The sequence below is a fragment of the Phyllostomus discolor genome, chromosome 11 (genome assembly GCF_004126475.2).
Source record: "Phyllostomus discolor isolate MPI-MPIP mPhyDis1 chromosome 11, mPhyDis1.pri.v3, whole genome shotgun sequence".
Taxonomy (NCBI): domain Eukaryota; kingdom Metazoa; phylum Chordata; class Mammalia; order Chiroptera; family Phyllostomidae; genus Phyllostomus; species Phyllostomus discolor.
The window spans coordinates 67,129,659-67,156,666 of NC_040913.2; the positions used below are offsets into that span (position 1 = coordinate 67,129,659).

The 27,008-nt window shown below is 42.5% G+C and overlaps 2 protein-coding genes across 10 annotated transcripts in view; one reads left to right on the forward strand and one right to left on the reverse strand.

Annotated features, from left to right (window-relative positions):
• The window catches only part of DCUN1D2 (defective in cullin neddylation 1 domain containing 2), a 37,542-nt gene extending 19,958 nt beyond the window's left edge, over positions 1 to 17,584 (reverse strand). For 2 of the 6 annotated variants that reach the window (XR_004899931.1, XM_036011494.1), the window contains exons 1-4: positions 17,388 to 17,506; positions 11,091 to 11,511; positions 8,261 to 8,429; positions 989 to 1,119 (exon numbers count right to left, since the gene is read on the reverse strand). Coding sequence is in view for 5 of the 6 variants with exons in the window: in XM_036011494.1 (XP_035867387.1) it covers positions 989 to 1,119; positions 8,261 to 8,429; positions 11,091 to 11,265 (475 nt within the window). In the remaining variant the exon portion in view is untranslated. Of the gene's footprint in view, positions 1 to 988; positions 1,120 to 8,260; positions 8,430 to 11,090; positions 11,512 to 12,513; positions 12,751 to 17,387 lie in introns of those variants that run through there. The other 4 variants (XM_028526800.2, XM_028526799.2, XM_036011496.1 and 1 more) reach the window with 4 other exon arrangements.
• A 234-nt stretch (positions 17,585 to 17,818) lies between these two features.
• Positions 17,819 to 27,008, forward strand: part of TMCO3 (transmembrane and coiled-coil domains 3) — a 49,849-nt gene continuing 40,659 nt past the window's right edge. The window contains exons 1-4 of one of the 4 annotated variants that reach the window (XM_028526665.2): positions 17,846 to 18,055; positions 19,447 to 19,535; positions 23,778 to 24,301; positions 25,404 to 25,583. In XM_028526665.2, the coding sequence (XP_028382466.1) occupies positions 23,858 to 24,301; positions 25,404 to 25,583 (624 nt within the window). In that variant the 5' untranslated portion in view covers positions 17,846 to 18,055; positions 19,447 to 19,535; positions 23,778 to 23,857. Of the gene's footprint in view, positions 18,056 to 19,446; positions 19,536 to 23,777; positions 24,302 to 25,403; positions 25,584 to 27,008 lie in introns of all 4 variants that reach the window. The other 3 variants (XM_028526667.2, XM_028526668.2, XM_028526666.2) reach the window with 3 other exon arrangements.

Consider the following 27,008-nt stretch of genomic DNA (forward strand, 5'->3'; position numbering starts at 1 on the left):
ATCTGTTACATTAGGCAAGAAAATGTAGGTCAAAACTGATTTATTTTTACAAAGAGATAAGACAAAAATAAACTATATAGTACTTCGGGGCAAAACAAGTGAAATAAACAAAATAAAACCCTGATATCAACCAAAATTCAAAATAAATTTTAAGGTAAAAATTTTCTGAATGCGCCACGCACAGTCATACACAAGCTACATCACAACGAAATCACAACACAGCTCTGAAAGCAGCTCAGACGCACGCCGGGGGCCCTGTGGGCTCAGCTCCAGACCACCGTAGGGACGCAGGTATCATGATGAAATGAGCCACACACGTGTGTGGTTCTCCAGGGCATGCAAAATTTATGTTCACACTGTACTACAGTCTATTAAGTGTGCAATAGCACTATGTCTGAAAAAACAACACACGTACTTTAAAAGTGCAAACTATCAGCTGAGCCTTCACCGAGCTGTAATCTTTTTGCTGGTGAAGGGTCTTGCCTTGATGCTCATGAAGACACAGTATCTGTGAAGCACAATAAACGAGCTATGCCTGTACCAAAGCAACCCAATGCACGTCAGAACTGGTTTCCCGTAAGCTAACTTTAAACCTACCGATCCGGACATGACTAATGCCACCTGGTAATCTTAGCAACACCATTGGTGGGATCACACACCCAGCCAGGACAAGCATGCCAACAGCCAACATCATCATCTCTAACTCATTTGTCAATTAAATGTCAATATCAGAGCACACAGAGCGTTTGCAAATTCATTCACATTTTAAAATTTAGGCATTTAAACCCAAATCTGAGAGTGGTACTGGTTGAGGGGTTCGAGTACACGGCACTACAAACTGTTGTGCCTACACATGGAGCCGCTCAGTGGCCAGGAAACAAAGCACACGGAGGGGTGACAACGGTGGGCAGGACCGAGGGCTTGCTGGTCGTGCCCACTTCCAGGGTTGTAAGACGTGGCTTCTCGCAAGTTAGGATTTTATACTCACCTAAACCTTTTTGCCCAGGGTTCTTAGCAAAGGTAAAAGTAAACTGATAGAAGTCCTTAAACTTCACTGTGTCCTTAAGCTCCTGTTCCAGCCTTGGCAGAAGAGCTTTCAGCTTTTCTGTGCTGTCACACCTGTGACAAGAGACAGAGACAGTGCTTTGTTACGGGCAGCAGACGGGCCTGCCCAGTCCCCAGCTGTTCTCAGCTCCACTGCGGTTCGGTGTGGCCTGAGACTTGGGTCTAAGGGGGTGGGTAGGTGGAATTCTCGTGGGTCCCTTTTTCTAGATAAAAAGCCTCAAAATGCTCTAAAACTGACTGGGGTGATGGCTGCACAGCTCTGTGAAACCAAAACCACTAATTTTTACACTGTAAATGGGTGAATTGTGTGGCATGTGCATTATATCTTAATAAAGCTGTCATTCAAAGAAGGAAAATAAAAAACCAAATTGCTTGCCCTCCTCAGTGTGGTCTGGAATATGAACATGGTTTAACTCTGTGGCTTCGGTAGCACAGAGGCCAATGACCTGAGGTGCCAGAGTGACAAGACCCTATTGCCTCAGTGACCTCATAGAACTGTGTCACTGCCAGCCATACCACTGCTGCCCCTGCGCTGTGCTGCAATGCAGAATGAACCTGCAGCTTCAAGCTACTGTATCTAGGCATTTCTTCATTACAGTGGGTTAGATGTAAAATATCCAAGAATAATAAAACACAGCTCTATTGTTTTAAAACTGAATTGTCCTCCAAAGTCAATAACACTTAAAAATATTAAAAAGCCTTTGAAGCAGAATCTAGCCCTGTCTGGTGTGGTTCAGTGGACTGAGTGCCAGTCTTCCAACTGAAAGGTCACTGGTTTCATTCCCAGTCAGGGCACATGCCTGGGCTGCCGTCCAAGTCCCCAGGTGGGGGTGTGCGAGAGGTAACCCCTCGATGCATCTCTCGCACATTGATGTTTCTCTCCCTCTCCTTCTTCAACCTTTACCCTCTCTCTAAAATTAATTAAGTAAAATCTTTTTTAAAAAAGCAGAATCTAGAAGAGCAAAACATAAAATTTGTCATTTTTACTTTGACTACACAGCAAGGAGGCGAACAAAAGCAACACCTCATTTATCCAGGCGTCAAAGTAGAGCAGGGCTGAGGAGAGGCAATGGGGAAAGTCCTGGAGTGGCCAGAGCCAACCAGACCAACAAGTCCATGAACACACCAAGGAGCACAAATGCACAACTTCCAGGACTATTGTGTGTGCTCCTGAGTGCAGTCCACCCACATCAAGAGCTGGCCGGCAGCAGCCCCCAGGGAGTGGCCACATGCCCTGCCCCATCACGACCTCCTCCTCCACATTGTCACTTCCTTGCTCTTCTTTATGCCTCCCTCACCCCAACAAGCCCTAGTTGACAGTGTGAGTTAGTTATTCCTATTTCTGAACTTTTAAAAAAAATTCTTAAAGATTTTATTTATTTATTTTTAGACAGAGGGGAAAGGAAGGAGAAAGAGAGGGAAAGAAACATCAATGTGTGGTTGCCTCTTGTGTGCCCCCTACTGGGGACCTGGCCCACAATCCAGGCATGTGCCTTGACTGGGAATCGAACCAGCAACCCCTTGGTTTGCAAGCTGGTGCTCAATCCACTGAGCCACAACAGCCAGAGCTGTTTCTGAACTTTTTAAATGGAAACTTAGGATGTGTATTATTAGTGTCTGGCTTTCTGTGCCAACATTATCTCTGTGAGGTTCATTTATGTTGATATGTATAGCTGTGTTCATTTTCATCACCATATAGCATTCAATTATATTCATTTCTTATAATTTATATATTCTACTGATGAGAAGTATTTCGGCTGTTCTAGTTTTCTGGTTACAAAGAATGGTGTTAAAAATGTTTCTGTACGTGTATCCTGGCACACACATGCATGTATTATGTTAGGCACCCCCAAGAGGAGAAGAGCTGGGTCACAGGGGCTGAGCCCCTTCGGTTTAGTAAGTAGCATCAAACAGTCCTCCAATGTGATTGTCCCACTTCACATTCCACTAGACTGGGAGTCTAGTGGACTCCCTGCAGTACACTAGATTTCTGGTTGCCTCACATTTTCACCTACGTTTGTGACTGTCTTCTTTAGCCATTCTAGAAAGTGGGTTGTGAGCTTCTATTTCATTGTAGCTTTAATTTGCACTTCCCCATTAAATGAGATTAAGAGCATTCTTTTATTTTCACTGGCCATTTAGAAATTCTCTTTTGTGAAGTGCCTGTTCAAGTCTCTTGTCCATTTTCAATTAGGCTTTTTCTTATTGTTTTATAGGAAATTTGTATATCTTTTTAAAGAATATATATTTTATTGATTATGCTATTACAGTTGCCCCATTTCCCCCCTCTTTATTCCCCTCCACCCTGCATACCCCTCCCACCTGCATTCCCCCTTTAATTCATGTCCATCGGTCATACATGTAAGTTCTTTGACTTTTACATTTCCTATACTATTCTTAACCTCCCCCTATTTTCTACCTACCATTTATTCTATGTACCTTTTCCCCCTCTGTCCCCCTCCCACTCCCCCACTGATAACCCTTCATGTGATCTCCATTTCTGTGGTTCTGTTCCTGTTCTAGTTTTTGCATAGTTTGTTCTTTTTTTTTTTTTTTTTTTTTTTAGGATCAGTTGTTAATAGCTATGAGTTTGTTTTCATTTTACTGTTCATATTTTTAATCTTCTTTTTCTTAGATAAGTCCCTTTAACATTTCATATAATAAGGGCTTGGTGATGATGAACTCCTTGAACTTGACCTTATTTGGTAAACACTTTATCTGCCCTTCAATTATAAATGATAGCTTTGCTGGATAGAGTAATCTTGGATGTAGGTCCTTGCCTTTCATGACTTGGAATACTTCTTTCCAACCCCTTCTTACCTGTAAGATTTCTTTTGACAAATCAGCTGATAGTCTAATGGGAACTCCTTTGTAGGTAACTGGCTCCTTTTCTCTTGCTGCTTTTGAGATTCTCTCCTTACCTTTAATCTTGGTTGAAGTAACTATGATGTGCCTTGTTGTATATTGGTTGATGTAACTATGATGTGCCTTGGTCCAACTTCTTTGGGACTCTCTGGGCTTCCTGGACTTCCTGAAAGTCTAGCCTATTTCCTTTGCCAGATTGGGGAAGTTCTCCTTCATTATTTGTTCAAATAAGTTTTCAATTTCTTGGTCTTCCTCTTCTCCTTCTGGCACCCCTATGATTCGGATATTGGAACATTCACAGATGTCCTGGAGGTTCTTAAGCCTCTCATTTTTTTGAATTCTTGTTTCTTCATCCTGTTCTGGTTGAATGTTTATTTCTTTTTCTGCTCCAAATGGTTGATTTGAGTCCTGGTTTCTTTCCCATCACTGTTGGTTCCCTGTAGATTTTTCTTTATTTCACATAATGTGACCTTCATTGCTGCCTGTGTCTTTTTTATGCTGTTGAAGTACCCAGTGAATTCCTGGAGCATTCTGATAACCAGTGTTTTGAACTATGCATCTGATAGGTTAGCTATCTCTTTGTCACTTAGTTGTATTTTTTCTGAAGCTTTGATCTGTTCTTTCATTTGGGCCATATTTTTTTTGCCTGGCATGCCTATTATGTAGTAAGGGGTGGAGCTTTAGGTGTTCACCAGGGCAGGGCAATCCCTGTCGCTGCGCTGTGATGCTATCTGTGGAGAAGGTATCTGAGAGGGAACAGTGCCTTGCTCTTCTCTCTGCTGGATTTCAGTCCCTTCCCCCACTTCTCAAATTGGGTCCTTCTGGTGCTGATTCCCTGGTGGGTGGGCTTGTGTACATTCTAGGACCTTGTGGGTCTCTCCAACAAACTCTCCTGTGAGGCTGGAAGTTTTCCTGCTGCTGCCTCAACCCCCAGAGGTGTTTTCAATCAGTGGTTTGAGGCTTTATTTCCCGGAGCTGGAACCCTGGGTGGTGCCACGTGTCTCGCTCCCCAGTTGTTCCTCCTGGTTTATCTGCATAGGAACGTGGGACCGTCCACTCCACCAGCAGCCTCCTTGCTGATCCGCCAGCCACTGCCTTGTTTCGATTCCTTTCCACCTGGCTGCCGGACTCTGCCCCTCCTACCAGTCTGGATGAATATTTCTCCTTTAACTCCTTGGTTATCAGACTTCCATACAGTTCGATTTTCTGTCAGTTTTGGTTGTTTTTAAATTTGCTGTCCTTGTTTTATTTGTGTGAGGAGGCACAATGTGTCTACCTATACTTCCATCTTGGCTGGAAGTGGAAAATTTTATATCTTAAGGACTTAAGTCTTTGTCATGTAAGTATTTCTAAAGTACCTCAGTATATGAGCTGCCTTTTCACTTCCTTGATGGTGTTTCTTAATGACCTGTAATTTTTTAGCACAGTACACTCTATCAATCTTCTTTATAGTGTTTTCTTGGTGATATTTTAAAACCTTCCCGCCCTGGCTGGCGTAGCTCAGTGGATTGAGCGTGGGCTGGGAACCAAAGTGTCCCAGGTTCGATTCCCAGCCAGGGTACATGCCTGGGTTGCAGGCCATAACCCCCAGCAACCGCACATTGATGTTTCTCTCTTTCTCTCTCTCTCTCTCTATCTCCCTCCCTTTGCTCTCTAAAAAATAAATAAATAAGTAAAATCTTTAAAAAAAAAAAAAAAAAAAAAAAACCTTCCCCACTGCATGATCATAAGGACATTCTCCTACATTATTTTCCAGAGATTCTGCCTTCAGCCTTTCACATGTGGCTCTACAGTCCACTTGGAACTGATCTGTGCGTATGGTGTGAGACAGGGGTCAAGATGAAATTTTTTTCCATATGTCGTTCTTCCAGGATCATTTACTGAAAAGATGTCCTTCCTCCACTTTCCTAAAGTGCTGCCTTTGCCATAAATCAAATGTACCCGTACACATGCGTTTGTTTGTATACATGGGCCTCCATTCCGTTCCTCTGGTCTATTTGCCTATTCTGGTACTCCATACAGTCTCAGTTACTATACTCTGAACAGTCCTGATTATCCAGTAGAGCAAATCTTCTCACCTCATTCTTTTTTCTTTAAGAATTATTGGCTATTCTTGACTGTGCATATTCATATAAATTTAAAATCAGCTTATGAAATTACACATACATAAACCTACTACTTATTAGTGTTTTGGTTGAGATCAGATAAAATGTACAGAATAATTTGGGATCAAACACCAAGTATTCCAACCTGAAAATGAAGTTTATTTCTCCATCCAGGTTTCCAGTGAGTTGTTGTCTCTATGGAGGTGGCACACATATTTAATTACACTTATCCTGGGTGTTCTGTATTTTTGATGCTACTGGAAATGACGTATGTTTAAAATTCAGTTTGTTTTCTTGCACTATTGCACTCGGCATTTTGAAATAACATCGCTCTTTGTTTGCTGGCCTTGTGTCCTGCAGTCTGGTCAAACTCAGAGAGTGAGGACAGATAAACAGACCCGTGGAATACAACAGAGAACCCAGAAATAGAGCAACACATCCAATCAATTTTTTGTTTCTACAAAGATGTCAAAGTATTTCATAAAGTTTACTCAGCCTACCTAAGAATCCTCAAGCCCCCAGTGAAAGGAGGTAAGACAACTGTTAAAAGCAGGTACTCTAGCCAAAGTCAACAATTAGCAGCCAGGAAAAAAGTATAAAAAAATAATAAACAGAGTAGACACAGAAGCCAAAGTATATTTTAAAGCTCAGTGCTATTCAGACTAGAAGGCAACAGTCCTTTGCATCCCTAAATGCACTGAGGTTGTCTTAACAATATACTTTACTAACACATGAATAATGCTTTCACTTAGTACGTAGCACTTTAATATTTACAAAAGGCTTTAAACTTTAACTGCCCTGTGAGATGTGGAGAGCCGTCCCATTAACAATCATTAACTTAATCTCAATCTTCAATTACATTGTGTATACTCCACATGAAAGGGTATGAAATTAGCTAACACATTTCTCAGAGAGTCACACTCAAAGTCTTTAAAGTATGGTTTTTAAGTTATGACACTTAACAGGATAACAGTCAGGAAGTTTAGAATTTTACTTGTATGACATATTCAAAGACAGTGCCTTGGAAAGGCCAGTGTTTCTATAAGAAGCACTTATTTCCAAATCTCTCATTTTGGAATTTTAAAGGGGGTAGCATTTAGTATCATGCGCATGGAATACTTCCTTTAATGGGTTGTTTTCCATTCTGAAACTACTGGGCTTTCCTAGAACAGAGAACATGAAATATGCTAGTACACCGTTGTCATAATGTTCTCCTGTTTAGTTGGTTCTCTAAAACCACAGGAGTATGGTGACATAGCACTAGAAACGAAAGTCTTGTAGAGTTTATGCTCTATCAGGGGTGTCCAACTGGCGGCCCAGGATGGCTATGAATGTGGCACAACACAAAATTGTAAATTTATTTAAAGCATTATGAGGTGTTTTTGTGGTTATGTGTCACAGTGTATTTCACGTGTGGCCCAACACGACTCTTCTTCCAGTGTGGCCCAGAGACACCGAAAGGTTGGATGCCCCTGCCACAAGGCTGACAGATACAACAGATCCATCAGTTTAACGGAAACAACAAATGCTCTGTTCCGCCCCCGCCTCCCCCCCCCCCCCCCCCCCCCCCGCATACCATAAGCACATGCCTTAAGAACATGTTTATCACCTTAGGCCTTCAAGCTCCTGAAGCACTAAGGAAAGCTAGTTTAAGGTGTCAACACTGAAATCTCAGCGTATCAGCAAGTCAAGCAACTTGGCTTTCATACAACCTCATGAAATAGTTCAATAAGCTCAATGATTAAAAGACATTGATGTTATATGCTCTCATTTACTTCTTTGACTTATCTGGCAAATGAGAAACATCTTAAATTATTAATGAAGCTTTTACCCCAACCCTGTAGGTAGAACAGAGAAATATTACAAGCAAAAATGAAAATGACACTTTATTAATGTTTAATGTAGCAACATACTAAATGACACATTTAGTGTATAAGATTATGAAAACAAAAACATCCAGAAATTTATTGTCAATTTAAACTGAAAAAACATTTAAAGTAGAGAATAAGGTACATAAGGGGTTAATCTGAATAAATTTATTAAATAAAACTTAAATAGGAATTTAAAGGGAAATCAAAGGCTTAATATAGTGCAGATGCATAAAAACTTATGATCCACAAAGTAAATAAATTGATGTAAGATTAATATTTACAGACTGAAAAAGAATTAATGTTGAAAGTATCTTCTTTTCTGAAAATGATTTAAACTGAGACCGATTTACTTACCCCAGCTCTGTCATGCCATCTACAAATTCCTTTTTGCTAAATTCACATTGAGTCGCTGCCCTGAATTTCCATGCTATAACCAAAACGCTGATACTGGCAGGATCGAGGCTTAAATCATCACAAAACTGTTGAATCCCATCAATTCCAATTTTATTTTCATCTTGTGGGTCTATAGTTAAAATTAAGGAAAAAAAGTAGTTATACTATTTTGAAAGTATTACTAAAATGGGTTGTTAGACTCATACATCTACTATATGGTTCTAGCAAGAATGTTTTAAATACATCAATCGACAGATTGCAATTTTCTACTACATGTGAAAGATAGCAACAAATAATAATTTATCCAGAAAATACTCCTCTTTTTAAAGTCTAGGTTTCTGGCCCTAGCTGGCATAGCTCAGTGGATTGAGCACGAGCTGCGAACCAAAATATTGTAGGTTCGATTCCCAGTCAGGGCACATGTTAAAGTCTAGGTTTCTGGCCATTAGTGGAAAAAAAATCATTGCAACTTCTTTGAGAAGTTTCATCTCAAAGATCTTCTTTTCATCATCAAGAAAAAGTTTAATGTCCCTAAAGTAAAATAAAATTCAAGTTTACAAAATTTTAGTTTGCCGAAAGGCAAATTGTTGCAAAAATACTGCATTGGTGAAGCATTTATAATATTTTAAGTTTTTTATCACAACCACACCGAAAGATTGATGTTTTCGTGTAAAGGTGGTTTCATTTGCTCTAGTTCTCATGCTACTGTACAGTACTTGTTTTCTAGTCACTCTTGTGCATCCATGTTCAACAGCTTAGAAATTCAGGCTTCTCCCAGCCTTCATTTCTGGTTTATATATAAAATTAAGAAACTTAGCATTTCCCCATCAGAAAATCAAATAGTAAAATCTATCAAAAGAATAATCCCAGCAAGACTTCACCAAACTAGATCTAGTAATTTCAGACACATTGGTGTACATCATAATATATTATCACAGGACAGGTGTTAGTTCTGTCAGTTTAGAAGGTACAAACAGAAAACTTGTAGCTCCTTTGCTCAAATAAAGATTAAATGTGATAAACTTTTCTTCTGTCATACAAATTTTAATTTTGGTCATTTAAGTTTTATGTATATAACAGCACGGAGCTTCTGAGAGGCCCTGCCACTTGTCTCTCCAGCCAGCTCAATGCCCTAGCGCTGCAGATTCTTAGAGTAACAAAAAAGTTGATCCATAATGCTCTCATCTAATAAGTGATCTTGATAAATTTCATATACAGTAAAGTTAAATATTTTAAAGTAACTTTGGAAGCATTTATTTGGATATATTAATGCAATAACTGACATTATATGTGTGAATAGTCTTTGAACTATATATTTATTTTCAGAACACAAAATAATAGTACCATATACCTACTTCAAGTGACTAGAATTGCATGGATAACATTAAATAATGAAGGGATATAGTTTAAACTAAAAAGATGACAATTTTCACTTATATAAAAGCATTTTTTGAAGACATCTGCACATATTTGAATAAATTTTAAAATTTGCATACCATCTGACTTACAAAATTAGCTCAACAATTGACTTAGCCAAAAAATTTAAAGCACACTAAAGCTTAATTAAGAATAATGTTCACTTTTTCGAGAACTAAAAGTACATATCTTTTTTTAACCATAGAATATGTTTCTGAACCAAATTTTTTTTAATAAAAAGAATGCTATTTTCAATGTATTCTTCAGATCTAAAAAGTCAGATTAAAAAAGTAAAACATGAAGATAATAAACAAGAATTTAAATCTAAGGGAGTTATTCTGTTTGAATTAACACTTGTTTAAGTCAGTATTTTTTTAAGTTTTGGAAATATAAAGATTAGCCTTAGAAACTTTAGAAAAAAATAACTCAGTCAACTCTTAAACCTTGCTGCCTCTCCCATTATAGCACAGATTTGACATTTGATATGAAACATGAAAGCCTGCTGAGTGGTCTGAGTCTGCACACCTCCATCGTGCAGACTTATTTTTGCAGTATGACCGTATTTTGATATGGAAAGCTCCATTCTAGGTGCTGATTTCAATAAAAATAACAACTCTCCCCAATCTCCAAAACAAAGTTCTCTGTAGTGAGAGCTTGTCCCAAAGCTCATGCAAGAACTGAAGTTGTTTCAGTGTTACAACGCCACGACACTGTTATAACAGAGGGACGACTTTTACTGACATGTCAGAAATACTTTTTATGATTTGGCACTGTTTTTTTTTAAATTTATTTTTAGGGAGGGAAGAGAGAGAGAGAGAGAGAGAGGGAGGGAGAGAGAGAGAGAGGCATCAATGTGCGGTTACTGGGGGTTGTGGCCTGCAACCCAGGAATGTACCCTGGCTGGGAATCGAACCTGGGACACTTTGGTTCCCAGCCCGTGCTCAATCCACTGAGCTACGCCAGCCAGGGCTATTTGGCACTCTTTTTAAACAACTTTCTCACTACCAATATCATAGCCTTGATGGACCTGCCTGGGAAACAAAACACTGTCTTCACAGGTGCAGCCAGCCACCTGGCCACGGCACTACACACGGATGGCTCTCCTGCCACCAGTGATCCCAGTGAGGACGGCCGACTGCCCATCCATCTTTAGACTCCTCTCTTCTCATCCCACCCTCCTCTGTATCGATTAATAGTCACAGTTCCATTTAAACTGGTTGGATTTTGTGGCTGAACATCAGGAAGGGTAGGAACAGCATCTTGGAGGTCTTTTGAACACAGCATCAGAAATTCAAGGAACGTGACATTTATTCTGCTCCCTAGAGATGGACGCAAGTTCTCCACCGCCTGGCCTTGTCACCACCGTCACCCTTACCTTTGTACCTGTTATACAGCTGCTCCAGCTTCTTCTTGTCCACTGTGTTTCTCATGGATTCCTTGTGGAACGAGTCTGGGTTTTGGAAGAAGTTGTCGGTGGCCACGTCTAGTTTCCACTCATTCTGTGTTAAGCAGTAGATGGCAGTTCTTTCGCCAGTCTGAGTAAATGCCATAAACTGGCGGACCTTGTCCTTCTGAGATGACTTAAGCTTATGCTTTGGGATGCAAAAGAAGCAGGAAAGCCAATGAAGCCAATCCAGAGGTTTGTTTCAGCATTCTATTACTAATGCCTATATTTTAACTGGACTTAGTGTTTTTCTTGTTGGGTGACTCAACTTCACTTCAGAATTACAGGAAAAGGCTTGTTCTTCATCAGTTAAAAAGACTGCACAGTCTTCTGAAAATTGAAACGACAGCATCTATATAGCAACAAATATGCAAAGGCTAATCTTCAAAAAATTATGAGAATCAATATTTTATACAAAACACATTTTCATCTCTACCCAGTTCCATTTGCATGAAGCACATTTTTTTTCTCAGTCTCCGTAAAATCCCTCTTTGTACACACAGGGAGCCCCCTGATGATACAAGGCCGGGTGTGGGACCCAAGGTCTGGCCATATCACCGCCGCCCATCTGTAGGGTTCTTTCTGGCTTCCATTAATTTCAGGCTCTAACGGACAGGAGGAAGGCTTCCCAGTTTGGAAACATCTTTTAAAGTTTTCCCCAGTTTAAAATCAGCAGAACCACACTGATGAAAACATACCCATATAATTAAGCACAGTGTTAAAAATAATTTACAAAAGTTCCAAAAGCAGCACAAAAAGACCGTTACGACTAAACGAATATGATACTAATAGCAAGAATGTCTGTGTACATGAGACAGAAATAAAATAGAAAAATAGGGCAGAGGCTGTGGGTAGGTAGTAAATAACAAAACTGCCAAGTAACTGTACTATATATAGTGTATAATGAAACAAAATACATCTTAACTTCCAGATATAGGATGGTAAAGTTTCTATTTATCTAAGGTAACTTGATGAAAATGATACTAGAATAAAAGCGCTTCACTAATTTCTGTAAATGAAATTGACCCAATCTGTTAGATGCTAAGGCTTCATAATGTAAGGGGGAAATTTTATTGTAAGAATTATACTCAGTCTTATTAAAAATAAAAAGATTACAAAATGTATGGAAACCCCAAATAAAATATAATTTACAAAACATGTAAACAGAGGACAAGATATAGATGAAAAAACTGAGAGGAGGGAAAAAGGAAAAATTAGCCAGCCGGGGATAAAGTACAGACACACATACCATATACGAGAGCTGAAAGTTAGCTGAAAATTAGGCCCTGAGCTTCCCAGTTGCCAAATAGGACGAGTTTGGAAAATCTGCTTTGATAAGATTTTAAAAACCTACCAGTGGCCCAGAAGTGGCACAGCTCCTCCTGGCACTGAAACCCGAAGGAACCGTCTCCTCCGGCTGCTCGAGAAAAGGCAATGTCACCGTCCCCTTCGTACCAGACCGACTGCTCGCCCCAATGCCAGCAATAAGCAGCAGAGCAAGGCTCCCAGGGCTTTTTCTTAAGGCGCCCCTCCATGCATGCTGACACCAAAATAGCACAGTGCAACTCAGCAGGAGCACAGATAATGCAGTCCAAACACAATGCTCTCCGAGTGTGGTCTGGGGACCCCAGGGTCCTGAGAACTTTCAGGGGCTCCGTGATGACAAAACTGTCTTCCTAATGATTCTGAGCCGCTCTCTGACTTGCTCATTCTCATTGGTGGACAGCAGAGGCTGCCAGAGGCCACACGACTTGTGATAGCACAACAGACTGAACACAGAGCATCTGAGAACCTATCTTGTTTTACTAAGCTACACATTAAAGGTTTCTGCAAAGATGCAATGTAATGTAAATATCTAGTTGGTTTATTCTTATTTTTAAGTACATAAATGTTTTTAAACTTTCCATGTCAATGTGTAATACGGTACATACTAATGGCTACTATCCACATAAACAAAAGCTCTTTGAGTCCCAATAATTTTTAAAGTGTATAGGGGAACTGGGACTAAAAAGTGTGAGAACTGCTGATCTACAGTAACACAGAAAATTAAAATTTTGGCTACTTAGAACAAAATTGGTCATTTGGGGGCTTGGGTCCCTTTTGTGATCTGATAAAAGTCACAGATCCTCTCTCCAGGAAGACATGTGGTACACAGATCTACATGTAATTCTGCATAAAATTTCAGTCCTTTCGTAGAATGTTTAAGCTCATCTATTGGTTCCTAAGCGGACAGGGAAAGGTGGAACTACGATTAAGAACTGATGAGCTAGCTCAGAAGCCATTGGTCTCTGTGACAGCTACTAAATGCTGCCACTGCAGTGAAAGTGGCCACAGACAACATGCAAGTCAGTGGGCATGCCCATTTATTTGTAAATAAAACTTTATTTACAAATACAGGCAGTGAGCCCGTGGTCTGTAGGTTACAATCCTGAACTATATTCTAGGGAAATACATGGAATACTCATGTATATTCTATGCATTATTTCCTGAAATTGACCCTTTGAAAAGGACTAGACAAGGAATATTCTCTGGTAAGATCAAATTCAGCTAAATTAGGGCAGATCCCATAAGTTTTGACAGTAAGCTGACAAAAATAAAGCTCGTGTATTTTTATGAAGCTGACAGGCTCCCCAAGGGAGGGTGGGCAAAGCCAAGGGTTGCCTCAGAAAGCTTAAGATAGAAACAGATGTTCAACCTCAAAATGGTACATCATTAAAAATAACTATGATATATTTATTATGGAAATTGCCACCGATGCTAGATTTTAAAATTTTATCATGGTTGTGAAACACTATTTGGTGTAGAGATACAATGAAATTCAGTCATAAAAAGGAATCCAGCACTCACGCTGTGATGTGGATGAGCCTTGCAAACATGATGAGTGAAAGAAGTCACTCCCAAAAGGTCTCACGTTGTGCGATTCCATAAGGCAAGCCCACAGGGACGGACACAGATGGTGGCTGTAAGGAGCTGGGGTGAGGGGAGTGGGTGCCAATGGGTGTGGGGCTTTCTGGGGGGTGATGAGCACGTTTGGATTGAGGTGGTGGTAGCACAATGTTGTGAATGTACAACAGAACTGCACAATTTTTAATAGTTAATTTTATGTTATACAGATTCCACCTCAGAAGAAATCCCATGTAGCACCCTCAGAACCTCTGAGATTAATCAACAGAATAACGAACTATCACGTGACTTAATTATTTAACCAGCTTTATACAACTGACAGATCCACAACAAGTAAATGTTGACAAGACAGCTGGAAGATATGATGACACCTAATCTCAAGGCACTTTTCTTGATAATAACCTCTTGAAGCCTTTCCTAATATGTAACAAAAAGTTGTATCAACAGTGTGAAGGGGAATGCTTTGTGAAAACTCTAGAAGAGAAAGTGCAGGGGTATATCCGTGGAGGCTACACAAAGTAATCTGAATTGTTACTACATTAGGTTACAAAGTGGGGAGACCTGTGGGCAGAGAAATAAATAGATCCCTCTTTTATCCATTCCAAGTGCCTGACATGTCATAAGACAGATCCTACAACCCTGAACCAGTAAGTGGTATAAAGGTGCTGGTTCTGAATGCGCAAGAGCAGCTACGGGCCTACAGCACGTAACACGTCTCTGGCTCGAATGAAAAGGAAGGGAATTGTCATTAAAGCTGCACCAATCTGATGTTTCCCTCTACAAGTTTCTCCATAAAATATCAGTGATTAAAACAATCATCATTCAGCTAAGTCTAGAGACTGTGTTATATTTGTAAACTACAAGTTGCAATTTGTAAGGAAGGGGACTGGTGTAAAGCTGTCTAGAAGAAAAAGCCTCATAAATGAAAAAATTATAGGGGAAACAAGAAAGCTCTGGTCTATTTAGACAAGATGAAATCCATGTAAAATTAATAAAGGTCCATAAATTGGCAGGGCCAGGGCCTAGCCTTCGGCTCTGATGGTCTTCACTGAGACTTACCATGCCAAGACAATTAAATTATTAATGGTAGCTTTTAAGGGGTGGGGGGGGAAGGGCATTTTCTATGTTTCATTGTTTTATCCTGTTAAAATGTACAAAATTACTGAAATAAAAATCTGGATAATTCAGGAGAAAAATAAAACAAAATCTGTAACCTATGGAAAAAGTCTCAAATATTTTAACGGTGACCTTATTAAAGTTGCTTACATAATCTGGGCACCAAGACTGACCGTGCATAAAATGAAAAAACAGCTATTCTTACAATGCCATTCCAATTAATACAACAATCTTCTCTTAGGATCAACTTACCAGGGGCTGCTAGGGCATCCATAATTACCAAATTAATTATATAAACTTGGTCACTGTGACTCTATTTCAGGCGGGGGTAGGGTGGCAGTGGTGTTAAATTCAAGTGTTTCCTTTCACACTCTTGGAGCTCCAACCTCTGCAGTGGTTGCACAGTCCTCTTCCTCAAGTTAAGCTCCTGCCCGCCAAGCCCCTTCTCCTGAAGAGCTGGAGAGGGGGCTCTCTGCCTGCTGAGGTGGACACAACCTGCCCGGGCAGTGCGGCTGCTCCACTAAGTCACCAAGTGCCTTGTGGCTGTGCTGCTGGTTTCTACGACCACTCTCTCTAACCTTGTTTCTCTGACATGCCCTTCCTCATCTCCTTCTTGGCAAATCTTCCCACCCTGAAGTTCTGTCCTAGGGCCTCTGCTCTTTCCCCTACACATTCCTCCTGGCCCCTCTCGCTGGCCTCCCAGTACCCTTAGGACAAAGACTAACATTTTCTTCCTGTGCCCTAGAAGACTGCACAATCTGGTTCTAGTCCCCTTACAACTTCCTACTATGTCACTTTTCCCTGGTTCTCTGTGTTTGTAGACAGGCAGTTTTCCAATTCCTGGAGAAGCCCCATGCCATCTCCTACCACCTATTCTGTTCTTTCCCACCTGGAGTACTGCACACACCTGGCTGCCCCTCCCACCTCACCCACTCTTGAGAGTTCAGCTCACATGTATTACTTTGGCTAAGGGTTCATTCCCTCAGCATCTAACACCATTCACCCATCCCATCACCTGGGTTCCTGGAACCTGTGCCACTCCCTAGCACTACCACAACTGTAATAAAATAGTTGTGTGTTTAGTGTTTGTCTCTCCTGCTAGGACATCAGCTCCATGAATACCTCCAGCATTGTGCACACTACCTTCCTTGCAGAGAGAAACATCTGAATTTACTGAATGAATGATGAAACCCATCAACTACATGACTTCCACTACATTTCAAAGTAATTGCACATTTCCCAAAAAGTCTTTTCTGAGGCCCAGATCTGTATCTCCTACCAACTATATGATCCCCCTATTTTCCCCTCATTACTATATTGTCTTCCTGCACAAATCTGCTCTTCCCTCTACATTCCCCATTTTGGTTAATAACATCACCATCTGCTCAGATGTCCATGCCAGAAACTGCTGAGTCCTTTCTTTCCTTTAGTCTCCCTTTCTGAATAGTTCTGTAAGTCTCACCCCTCCCTCCTCTCATCCTCCCTTTTCCTGCGGACAACCTTTGGCTCAAGTCCTTACTTCTTCTTCCCCAAAATATTGCAACAGTTTTCTAGCTGGTCTCCCTGCAATCCTGACCCCTTCCGATCCAATCCCTATTCTCTTTGTAAAAGGCTTTTTTACAAAATACAAACATGATCAACTCACACACAACCCCACTTCTTAAAAACCTTCTTTGGTTCCCGTTACATCCTACATAAACTCAACCAACACTCAGCATCCAATACAAGGCCCTGCTTGTGTAGTCCTGCCATTGTGGACCCTGAACTCCACGTTCGGGCCACACTGAATTACTGGCAATTCTCAAAGATACTATCTTGTCCATTTCACCTGACAGGATGCTGCGTCTGCTCCAAACATCCCTCCCTTCCAGTTCACCCTGCTGCTCGTGCTTCGGTGGAGCACTGGTCAGAGTCCCCATGCTCGCCTGCACTGTGCCTCCATCCCGTCAAACCACAGCGCTGCACTTAGGTCACCGCGCAGGTCTCGCCCTGGGCCATGCAAGTTCCCACCTGCGTGCCTCCCCACCTCCAGCAGCGCCCACAGCGAAGAAGGGCGGGCCGCGACCCCGCCGCTCCGGTGACCTTCGCGCCCCGCGCTTCCCGGCTCCGGCCCCCCCCCCCCCCCCCCCCCCGCCCCGACCCTGGAGCTTCCCCAGCCCAGGGTGCGCAGGACGGGTAGGGCGGAAAGCGAAACCGTGGGCCACCTACCATTATCCCCGTCGCTCCCCGTTTCTCACCGACCCAGCAGTCTGCGCAGAAGCCCCAGCCACCTCTAGCTGGGCTCCAGCCACTGGGTCCTAGTCCTCGCTCCCGGGACATTCGCCCGGGGAGGGGCCCAGGGGAGGGGCTCTAGGGAGACGCGCCGGGAGGCGGGGACAGGCCCGGCCCACGGAACTCCAACTCCCGGCGTGCCCCGACCCTCCGGGGAGCGTACCAGACCCCGGCCCCGCCCCTTCTGTCGGTCAACGCTCCAGCGCGCTTTGGGGCCCGCGGACCCGCGCGCCCCCCCCCCCCCCCCCCCCCCCCCCCCACCCCCGCGCCCACCCCCGCGGGTCACTGCGCAACCCAGGGCCCACGGTACCAGAGTCCCAGCTCTCTCCTACAAATCCCAACGAGCACCGCGCCACCCGGGAACCGACAGAACCCAAGCCCACTCTCTTAAGGGGGCAGCTGCTTGGCTGCGTCTGCCTAGACGGCGTTCGGGAGAGGGGGTCGGGCGGCTCCGGGAGTCACCGTACCCCACCCGGTTCCCGTTCCTGCCCCAAGGGCGGTCCTGTCGCCTGCAAAGGGATGCGGGACAGCCGCTTAATTGTTCGCCCTTGGCCTTACGGCGTTGGAGAGCGGGACCCAGGACGCGCGGCGTCCGGCATATCCCGGTGAGCGCTGTGTGGGGTTCGGGCAAGAGGCGCGGAGCCTCCGGTCCTCCCCGAATTTCGGACCCTTGGGGCTCCTTCACTGGGCATCTCCTCCCTGGAGTCTTCCCTTCCCGGGGCTTCCTTCCTTCCTTCTGTACTCCTCCCGGAGGTCTCTCTTTTTCTCCTCTCAGACATGGGCCTTTCGGCTTCTAGAGCCCTGCTCTTCATCTCTGCTCCTGCGCGTCTGACCCTGCGGTATGTGAGGATGATGGTTCAGGCTTTCTCACAACTTCTCGTACTGACTGATGGACCTGGCAGTGGACCCCAGGACTGTGTTTAGGAGAGTGTGATGGGGCAGGGTTGCGAAGTGCAGTCTTTATAGCTAAAGCTGGGGAAGCCGCCCGAGTCAATGCTGAAACAGCAGGGTGGGTTTACAGACCTTCAGCCAGGATGCATTCTAACTTACGTATCAAGGTCTTCTTGCTGTAACCAAATAAACAGGGTCCCGCAGAAGACCTGTCGCCTTCTGCGGACTATCTGTTCTTGGCCATCTCCCAGGAAAGACAGGGAGACGCAGCTCATCTTCACGCACCATAAACCGGGAGGTGCCAGTGTGGATCCCTTACTCCTCCCCCAGAAGGACTCTTCGTTGCAGTTCCTTTCTTATTGCCCTACGTCTGCTTTCAAGAAAGAACAAATGCAGGTCGCTGACCTCCAGCCTTCTTCGTAGGCCCTGTGTCTTAGTTCTTTTGGAGTCTTACCGGATAGCACCTGAATAACTGTAATGGCTGTTTTAAACACCTCTTTGGATCACCAGCTCTGACGTTCACATATTATTAGATCGTATAGTGATCTATAAGGTAGCTCAGCATTTTCATATTTACACATTTTTCTGATTATTGTTTGGATCAGAGCATCTTAGTGGTCCCACATTTCTCTTGTAATATTAACTTTTTAAAAAGTAGTGTCTCACTGATTGGATTCCTCAATGGAATATTTGTGGGGGTTTTGTACAATTTAATTAACAATGAAATGCCTTAAACATTTTTAATGTCTATAAGAATTTTCTTTCTGCCTGTCTCCCTTTCTTTCATTTTCCAATTCTTTTACTAACTCGACATGAATAAGCATAAATTGTATTTACAAGATAGTGCTTTATTTTTTAATAAATATACTTTACATCATTCAGTTTGTTAAAACTTAAAATATGCTTGTTAAGATAAATCCTCCTCAGATTAGACTGAGGTAGATTATTTGTGTTGGGGAGTTTCCTCACTAGACCATTCCATCAGCTCCTCCTTTGTTGCCTGTTACATTATTGTTTTTTGTTGTATCTGGGAATATTGGTATCATGAAGAAATTCTAATTTTCAACCTTTCAGTAGAAATCATCCTTATCTTTTCATTTCTCAGAGGAAGCTAAATAACTGGTACTGGACTTCCCTGTTCTTGCCACACCCACACGGCTTGCCCGGATTTCCTGCACACAGCCCAAGCTCCAGGTCAGTGCCCCCTCCACACCTGGGGTCCAGGTTCAGCTGGGTGAATAGGGCTGGCATCCTGGCCTGGGTTGTCTGGCAGGCAGAGGTGTTAGGTCCTCTGTGGGACCCTGTTTGTTTAATTGGCTACAGCACAAGACCTTGGCAGCTAGGTTAGAATGCACCTTGGCTGAAGGTTTGTAAACCCACCCAGCTGTTCACCTGCTGACTTGGCAGCTTCCCCAGCTTTACTGACAAAGTCAGAGCAAGCCCAGGTGGCCACGGCCAGGCACACAGTGGCTGCTGCACTGGTGCAGTGAATAAACTACTGTAGATTCTTCCTCAGTAGTTTGGGCTGGTACATAGGAGGCAGTGGGTCTGGAAGGTCCTGAGGAAGAGAGGTGAAGGAGGGTCCTGTGGCTGTGTGGGTGTAGGAGGCTGGGCTGTACGGTTTTCAGATTTTAGTCCATTATAAATAATTGAAAAAGAGAGTAGCTGCTTCAGTTCTCCTCCACCGACTTTCCCTTTCACTGAAGCGACTCTATAACCCTCGAGCTCTGGGCTCTGTGGGCCTAACAGAAGCCTAAGGAGGTAGTTTCCTCAGGGACCCTGCAGTCAGGGTGGAGCTCCCGGTCAGAGGTGTGTGGGAGAAGTCTTGAACTTCAGTGAGTGAACTTCAGTGAAAAAGCCTGCTGTGAGAGTGCATTATTATGCTCTGCTTTTGAGCTTTTTGTCCAATGAATGATAATGTGACATTTCTGAATTGCTAAAAATTCTCTACAGAATAATAAGAACGATGTGATTTTTTTGTAAAATGACAATGAATTAAAAGTAGTAGAAGTTTTTTTTGAATAGACTTAATGGTGAACCCATTTGCCCTCTTATTCTAAATCTATTAAGACATTTATTATAAATATTTTTCCTCTTAAATAATCTCATCAATTGTAAAATAAGCTTTGAGATTCCTGCTCTGCATTTATAGAAACCCGTTTGAAATTTGATAAGTTGAAAACATATATTTTAATTAATGTTGAAAAAGAAACTTTTTCAAGTAGAAACTTTGGGGGAGTGGTTGTGCTCAAAGCATTGATTTTGCTGTTGCTGCAAGTGAAAAGTAACTTCAGGTTTCATTGTAGCTGAGCCAGCCTGAAAACCTTTGGCTCTGTTGTAGGACATTTTCTAGGTTTGTTTTTTTTTTTTTTAAATATAAAAAATATCACTGCTCTGCAATGTAAATCATGATCAATACATGTAATAAAGATTTGGTGGAAAACAGTAAACCTTTCTATATAATATTTAAGAGTTCATTTTGAGATGATTATAGATTCACACACATTTGTAAGAAATAATGCAGAGAAATCCTATACCAGTAGTGTCCAGCCTTTTGGCGTCTCTGGGCCACACTGCCAGAAGAAGAGTTGTCTTGGGCCACACATTAAATACACTGCAGCATGTAATCACAAAAGAAATCTCATAATGTTTTAAGTAAATTGACTATTTTGTGTTGGGCCGCATTCACAGCCAGCCTGGGCTGCATACAGCCCATGGACTGCAGGTTGGACACCCCCGCTAGACTCTTCGCCCAGTCTCCCCCTTACACAGCAGAAGCAGTAAATTACATTGCTACAGTCCACCCACCGTATTCAGATTGCACCAGTGTTTCCTGCATCTGTGTGTGTGTATGTATGTCATAATCTGTAAAATTACCACTGCACATGTAGATTTGTGTGACCACACCACAGTCCAGACACAGAACATTTCTGTTCCACAGGATCCCTCCTACGACCTTGTCGTAGTCACAGCCACCTCCTCGCCCTTCCCTGACAACTGCCATCTGTTCTCCCCAACTCTACAGTGTGTCGTTCCAAGACACTGCGTGAATGGAATCGTACAGCGTACAGTGTGTGAGATAGGCTCCCCTCGCTCAGTTCGTATGTATCAGTAGTTCAAGACAGAGAAGCTTTAAGAATTCCTTATAAAAACACAACACATCCAAAGTGTTTTTTAATAATGATACATAACAATAACAAAATAACACTGAAACTAAAGATGTTTGCTATTTACTCAAGACAAAGCATGTTACAATTTGGTAGCCTATAGGATTTGGTAGTCAAGTATGAAGGAAAAATGAAGTAAGTTTATGAAAAAAGAATGGTTCATATTTTAAGAGTCTGCGAATAAGTTCAGTTTATGTTGATGACATAAGCTTATTTCAATGGAAATACTAGTTTGACTACAACTACACTTCTCCAAGATTTCTCATAAAAATTAATAGCTCCCTTGGGTATTACGATTTAGAGGGATAGCTACTTAATTTCAGGGGCTGGTTGGAGGAAGGAACCAGAAAGGAACAAAGGGACATTATTGACACACAGACTGTGCAGCAGGTTATTTTTCTGAAGTTTGAAATCCATAAAATAATCACTTTGGTGGGGGAAATGGGAGGCATTGATGAAGCATCTGGAATTCCTGTCTTGGTTCGGAAATGTACTGAAAGTGTGAGCTTCTGAAGTAGCAGTTCAGTTCTTTCTCTTTTGGAACAACAGAAGCTTAGCAATTAAATGAGTCATTAAAATAACAGAACTACATTGCTAGGTATTACTGTGATTGGTTGAACTGATTATTTATTTTTGAGGTGGGAACATTTACTTAAAGTTGTGTTAAAACTACAACAACAAGTTCTCATTTATCCTACCTTATTAAGAATAGAGCTGTGCTAGGTAAGTGAATCCTTGCAACATTAGGAGCCAAAGTATCTAAAAACGTATTGAAATTGAACAGTTTCCTGAGTTTTTAACCGGAGTGTAGTCTTTCTTTGGTGACTTTTGACTGTCATTTTCAACATCGGTGGCTCTTCTGGCCTCCAGAGTAGTATTTTTAGGACCTGCCGGGGTGCGTGGGACAGCTCAGCGTGGACTCAAGTCTTTGGTGACGTCTCGGATTCCCTTTTCCAAGGCTCTGTTTTGTCCCCTCTCTGTTGGCTGTCATTTCTTGGTTTGGTCAGAATTCTCTCTCTAGAAATGCCACACTTTTATTTTTGCTGCACGTAATCTGCTTTGTTTGGGAAATCAGATTAAACTGATTAGAATTGGGATTATTAGTGAAATTAAGTGTAAACAAATATTTTAGTAAACAGACCCCCAGGTAGAGGAAATATTGCTGTATTTGATAGTTGAGTAAGAATTCTTGACACGCTTATCTGCTGCATGCTGCCATTAAGAATGATTAGATGGTGTATGTGAATGTTTTGTTTCCTAGGAACTATAAATCCTGTGGAAAATCGTGTTTTCTTTTTTGGCCTACCTGCTTGGGCCCAGTGAGCTCCTGGCTGCCAAGTTCAGTGCATGTTTTCTAGGGCGTATCTTACTCGCCTCTCTCGCATTTGTTACTGCTTCCTTCTGTAGTCTATTTTACTGCCTCTCAGGTCATTCTTTCTTAGCGATGCTGCTGCCACAGCTGCCTCCCGCTCCTTGATAACGCTGTCCTCTGGGGGACACAGCCTGCCCTCTGCCTGTGATAGTCCCGACACCGCAGCTGCAGCTCCCGCTGCTGCCTGTCCCGAAGCCTTCAGCTGGGCACGTCCAGGGCCGTGTCTGTGCTTTAGGTGCCGGGAGAAGTTCATGCACCCTGCCTGAGGCCTTCCTGAAGAGGGAAAGGGACGGAGCCTGAAATTGGATGGTTGAAAATGTTTGAAAGATTTTAAAGCCCTAGAGATCCAGATGTGATTATATGTGGAATTTTTTTCTATCTTTGCGGCCTTATTGGCATTTAACTATAGACTGACTCTGGAAATTTAGCAAAATTCCAGGTGATTTCGGAAAGCAAACGATATGACAAACAAGCTCTTAGTACCTCAAAAGATACCATTTCTGGAATGATTTGGAGCATGTTTCCCCCAGGTGGTTCACTGATCTGTGAATTTTCTGGCCTTTGACACGTGGATCCTCTTAAATAGATTTGATTTTGTCTTTTGTACTTCATAGATTTAGTAGATGCATGAGGCTGAGTTTTTCTTGAAAAATATTTCCTTTAAATTCAGACATAACCTTTAGTCTCACATCTTACCAGGCACATACTTTAACATTCAGTATTTGATTTTAACCCAGGTACAATAAATAGTTTGGATATTAATATTAATATAGAAAAAATGCCATTTTCTTCAGAACGGCAATAGTTTTCTGGATGTAACTATTTAATACTTTAACTCTGATTTCAATTGTAATGAATCATCATTCCACTATATGTGACAATAAACCTTTTTTCCAGCTGAAAATGTTTATGTAAAATGCAAGTTCAGCTTAGCAGAAATTTTTGGACTGCCTTGCCCTGTCCTCTAAAATTGGATCATGAAGGTATTGGAAAAAAATTACTTCTGGTTGTTGCTTCCATTGGTTCATTCGCTAGTGAATGCCACGGAACATGAAGAGGTAGCGAAACATGCCATCAAGTTGCACCGCGGCAAGGGGGCGACTGTCACGCACCGGAAGCAGTGGGTCCTAGATGGTTGCAGAAAGCTCTCCGGCCTTCTTCGCCAAAAGGCTGTGGTTCTCAACAAACTGAAAAATGCAATCAGAGCAGTGGAAAAAGACGTTGGCCTGTCGGATGAAGAGAAGCTGTTTCAGGTGCACACATTCGAAATTTTCCAAAAGGAGCTGAATGAAAGTGAAAATTCAGTCTTCCAGGCCATCTATGGACTCCAGAGAGCCCTGCAGGGGGATTACAAAGACGTGGTGAACATGAAAGAGAGCAGCAGGCAGCGCCTGGAGGCCCTGAGAGAGGCTGCCATAAAGGTTAGTGTCTCACACACGGGGCTGGGAAGTAGGGGCAAGGGGACAGTGCGCATGTGCGGGCGCTTCGGCAGGTGCGGTCTGCCAGCGGCATCTGTTCGCAACACTCAGACCCACGGGGAAAATCTGTAGTGCGTAGGAGCGCCCTTTCCTTTTGCGTAATATCTTAGTGTAGTTACATTTTACCACTTCTAGAAGTCATTCTTTAATGCTTTTCTGTATTGCGAAATACCTGGATTATTAAACTAATTACTGAAGTCATCCCAATAAACTGATGCGGGAATGAATATATTTTTAACTGTAATCAACATTTTGAGTTTGTAACAAGAATTACCTTCTGTGTGAATGTTGACTTGCTTCAACGTCCTTACTGAAAATAAAAGTATTAAAATTGGTTTTAAACAAGTATACGTATACATTTGAATTAAGGATTTTGATGAAGTATACTTTAAAAAAAAAGATTTTATTTATTTATTTTTAGAGAAAGGGGAAGGAAGGAGAAAGAGAGGGAGAGAAACATCAATGTGTGGTTGCCTCTCCCGTGCCCCCCACCAGGGACCTAGCCTGCAACCCAGGCATGTGCCCTGACTGGGAATCGAACTAGTGACCCTTTACTTCACAGTCCAACGCTCAGTCCACTGAGCCACACCAGCCAAGGCTGAAGTATACTTTTAAAATGAGAATAAACTATTACTGTATCAGATGTGATATTATTTATATAATTTTTAAAGCCATCATTTATAGTGCCTGGCACTTTAAATATATAAAATAAAACTTGTCTTCATAGAAAGGCTATGGTATTATTACATAGCTTAAAAAGTAGAGGATAGAGACTTACTAAACTTTCTTACCAAAGTATGGATGGCATTTGGGATACAAATAGAGCCATATGCCACATAACAACGTTCCAGTCGACAGTGGACTAAATATATGATGGTGGTCCTTGACTTCTCCTAATTGACTAGAGCTAGAATTGTTCATTTATGAGCAGGGGTATTGGACAGAGAGAGTGTGTTGGCCAGTGTGGTTGGGCCAGGTACCTGAATGGAAGTGATACTCTGGTTTATCTTTTAAACTCCACTCTTTGTTTCTTACAAATGAATAGGAAGAGACAGAATATGTGGAACTTCTGGCAGCAGAAAAACATCAAGTTGAAGCCCTGAAAAATATGCAACATCAAAACAAAAGTTTATCCATGCTTGATGAAATTCTCGAAGATGTAAGAAAGGCAGCTGATCGTTTAGAGGAGGAAATTGAAGAGCATGCTTTCGATGACAATAAATCAGTAAGTAGCCTTCCAGAACAAGTTCATCTCCACCTGCAGAGCTACTTGTTGAAAGCATGTGGTGTTGAAATTGTGTACATGTGTATTTTGGTGTAGTTTGAAAACAAAGACAAAACTAAACACCTCTGTGCAATAAAAATAATTTGGTTTGGTATTCCACAAGAAGTATACTAGTTATCTGTGTTTTCTCCTCCTGGTTTGTCAGTCCCCATTAGTGGGCCATCTTTCTCTCCCAGCCGTGCCCTCAGGAGGGCCCTCAGGAAGGCTGGGACTCTGGTGTCAAGAAGGCTTGCCCTGGACACTTGGGTTTCCATTGCTGTTGGGCCAGGGAGCCATACCCTCCTTCTAGGAGATGAACTTCATATCCGAAGTAGGATTCCACACTGTTCACTGGTCCATGATCAGGACTCTTTTTGGAGAAATGAGATTAGTGCTGAAAATTGTGAGTCTTGGAATGGACTCAGAAATGGGTTAGGCAATAAAAACAGATGAGAGCAAGATCAGGTGAGAGAGGAGGGAGAATGAAAATTGAGTGAACAGAGTGGGGTGTTTTCAAAACTTCCTAATCAGGGGATGGAGGACAGCTCCTAAGTATTTCAAGAGCTATGAATTTTTGGAAGAAGATGCCCTTGGAAGCCAACAGTTGTGCCCTTTGTTCACCGCTCCCTGGATACTTCTGTGCTCCCAGGGCGCCAGGGCCTTCCCCTGTTCCCCTGCCAAACAGCCTCTAGTGCTCTGTGACGCTGGCCCGTTGTCCGACAGCTCAGTGCAGTTCTGAGTCCACCTGGGGCTAGCAGACCATGCAGGTAAGGGCTCAGTCCAGGACTGTCCCTTCCATGTAAGACACCAATCCCAGGTCCCAGGTTGTCACCCTAGAGGGTGCCACAGCTCCCTTCCTTGGGCCCAATAATTGGCAGGAGCAGCTCACAGAACTCAGAAAAGCAGTTTACTTTCTAGAGTGCCAGTGAAAGGACGCAGCTTGGGGAGAGCCAGATGGGAGCCACGCATGGGGTAAGGTAAGGAACAGCTGTAGGGCTCCCATACCCCCTGTGAGCCCTGTACCTGAAGGATTTTCATGGAAGCTTCATAATGTGGATTTGTGATTAACTCAGTCTCCAGCCCCTTTCCCCTCCTGGAGGCCTGGGTAGGGCCGGAAGGGGAACCCTCCGGGGCCCATGCACAGTTCCTCTGATGGCCAGTCCCGTCCTGTGGTTATCTCAGGGCTTTCCAAAAACCACCTCATAAATATAAACTCTGGTGAGGTGGCCAAGGGCTTCTTATTAATAACACGATACTTCTTTCACCTCTATCACTCTATTTCAGGAACCAAGGACAAAAGACCAAATATAATAAAAGACCAAATATAACAATATAAAAATATAACAAAAGCTCATTATCACTTAGGAAATTACATGGGTTTTGGGA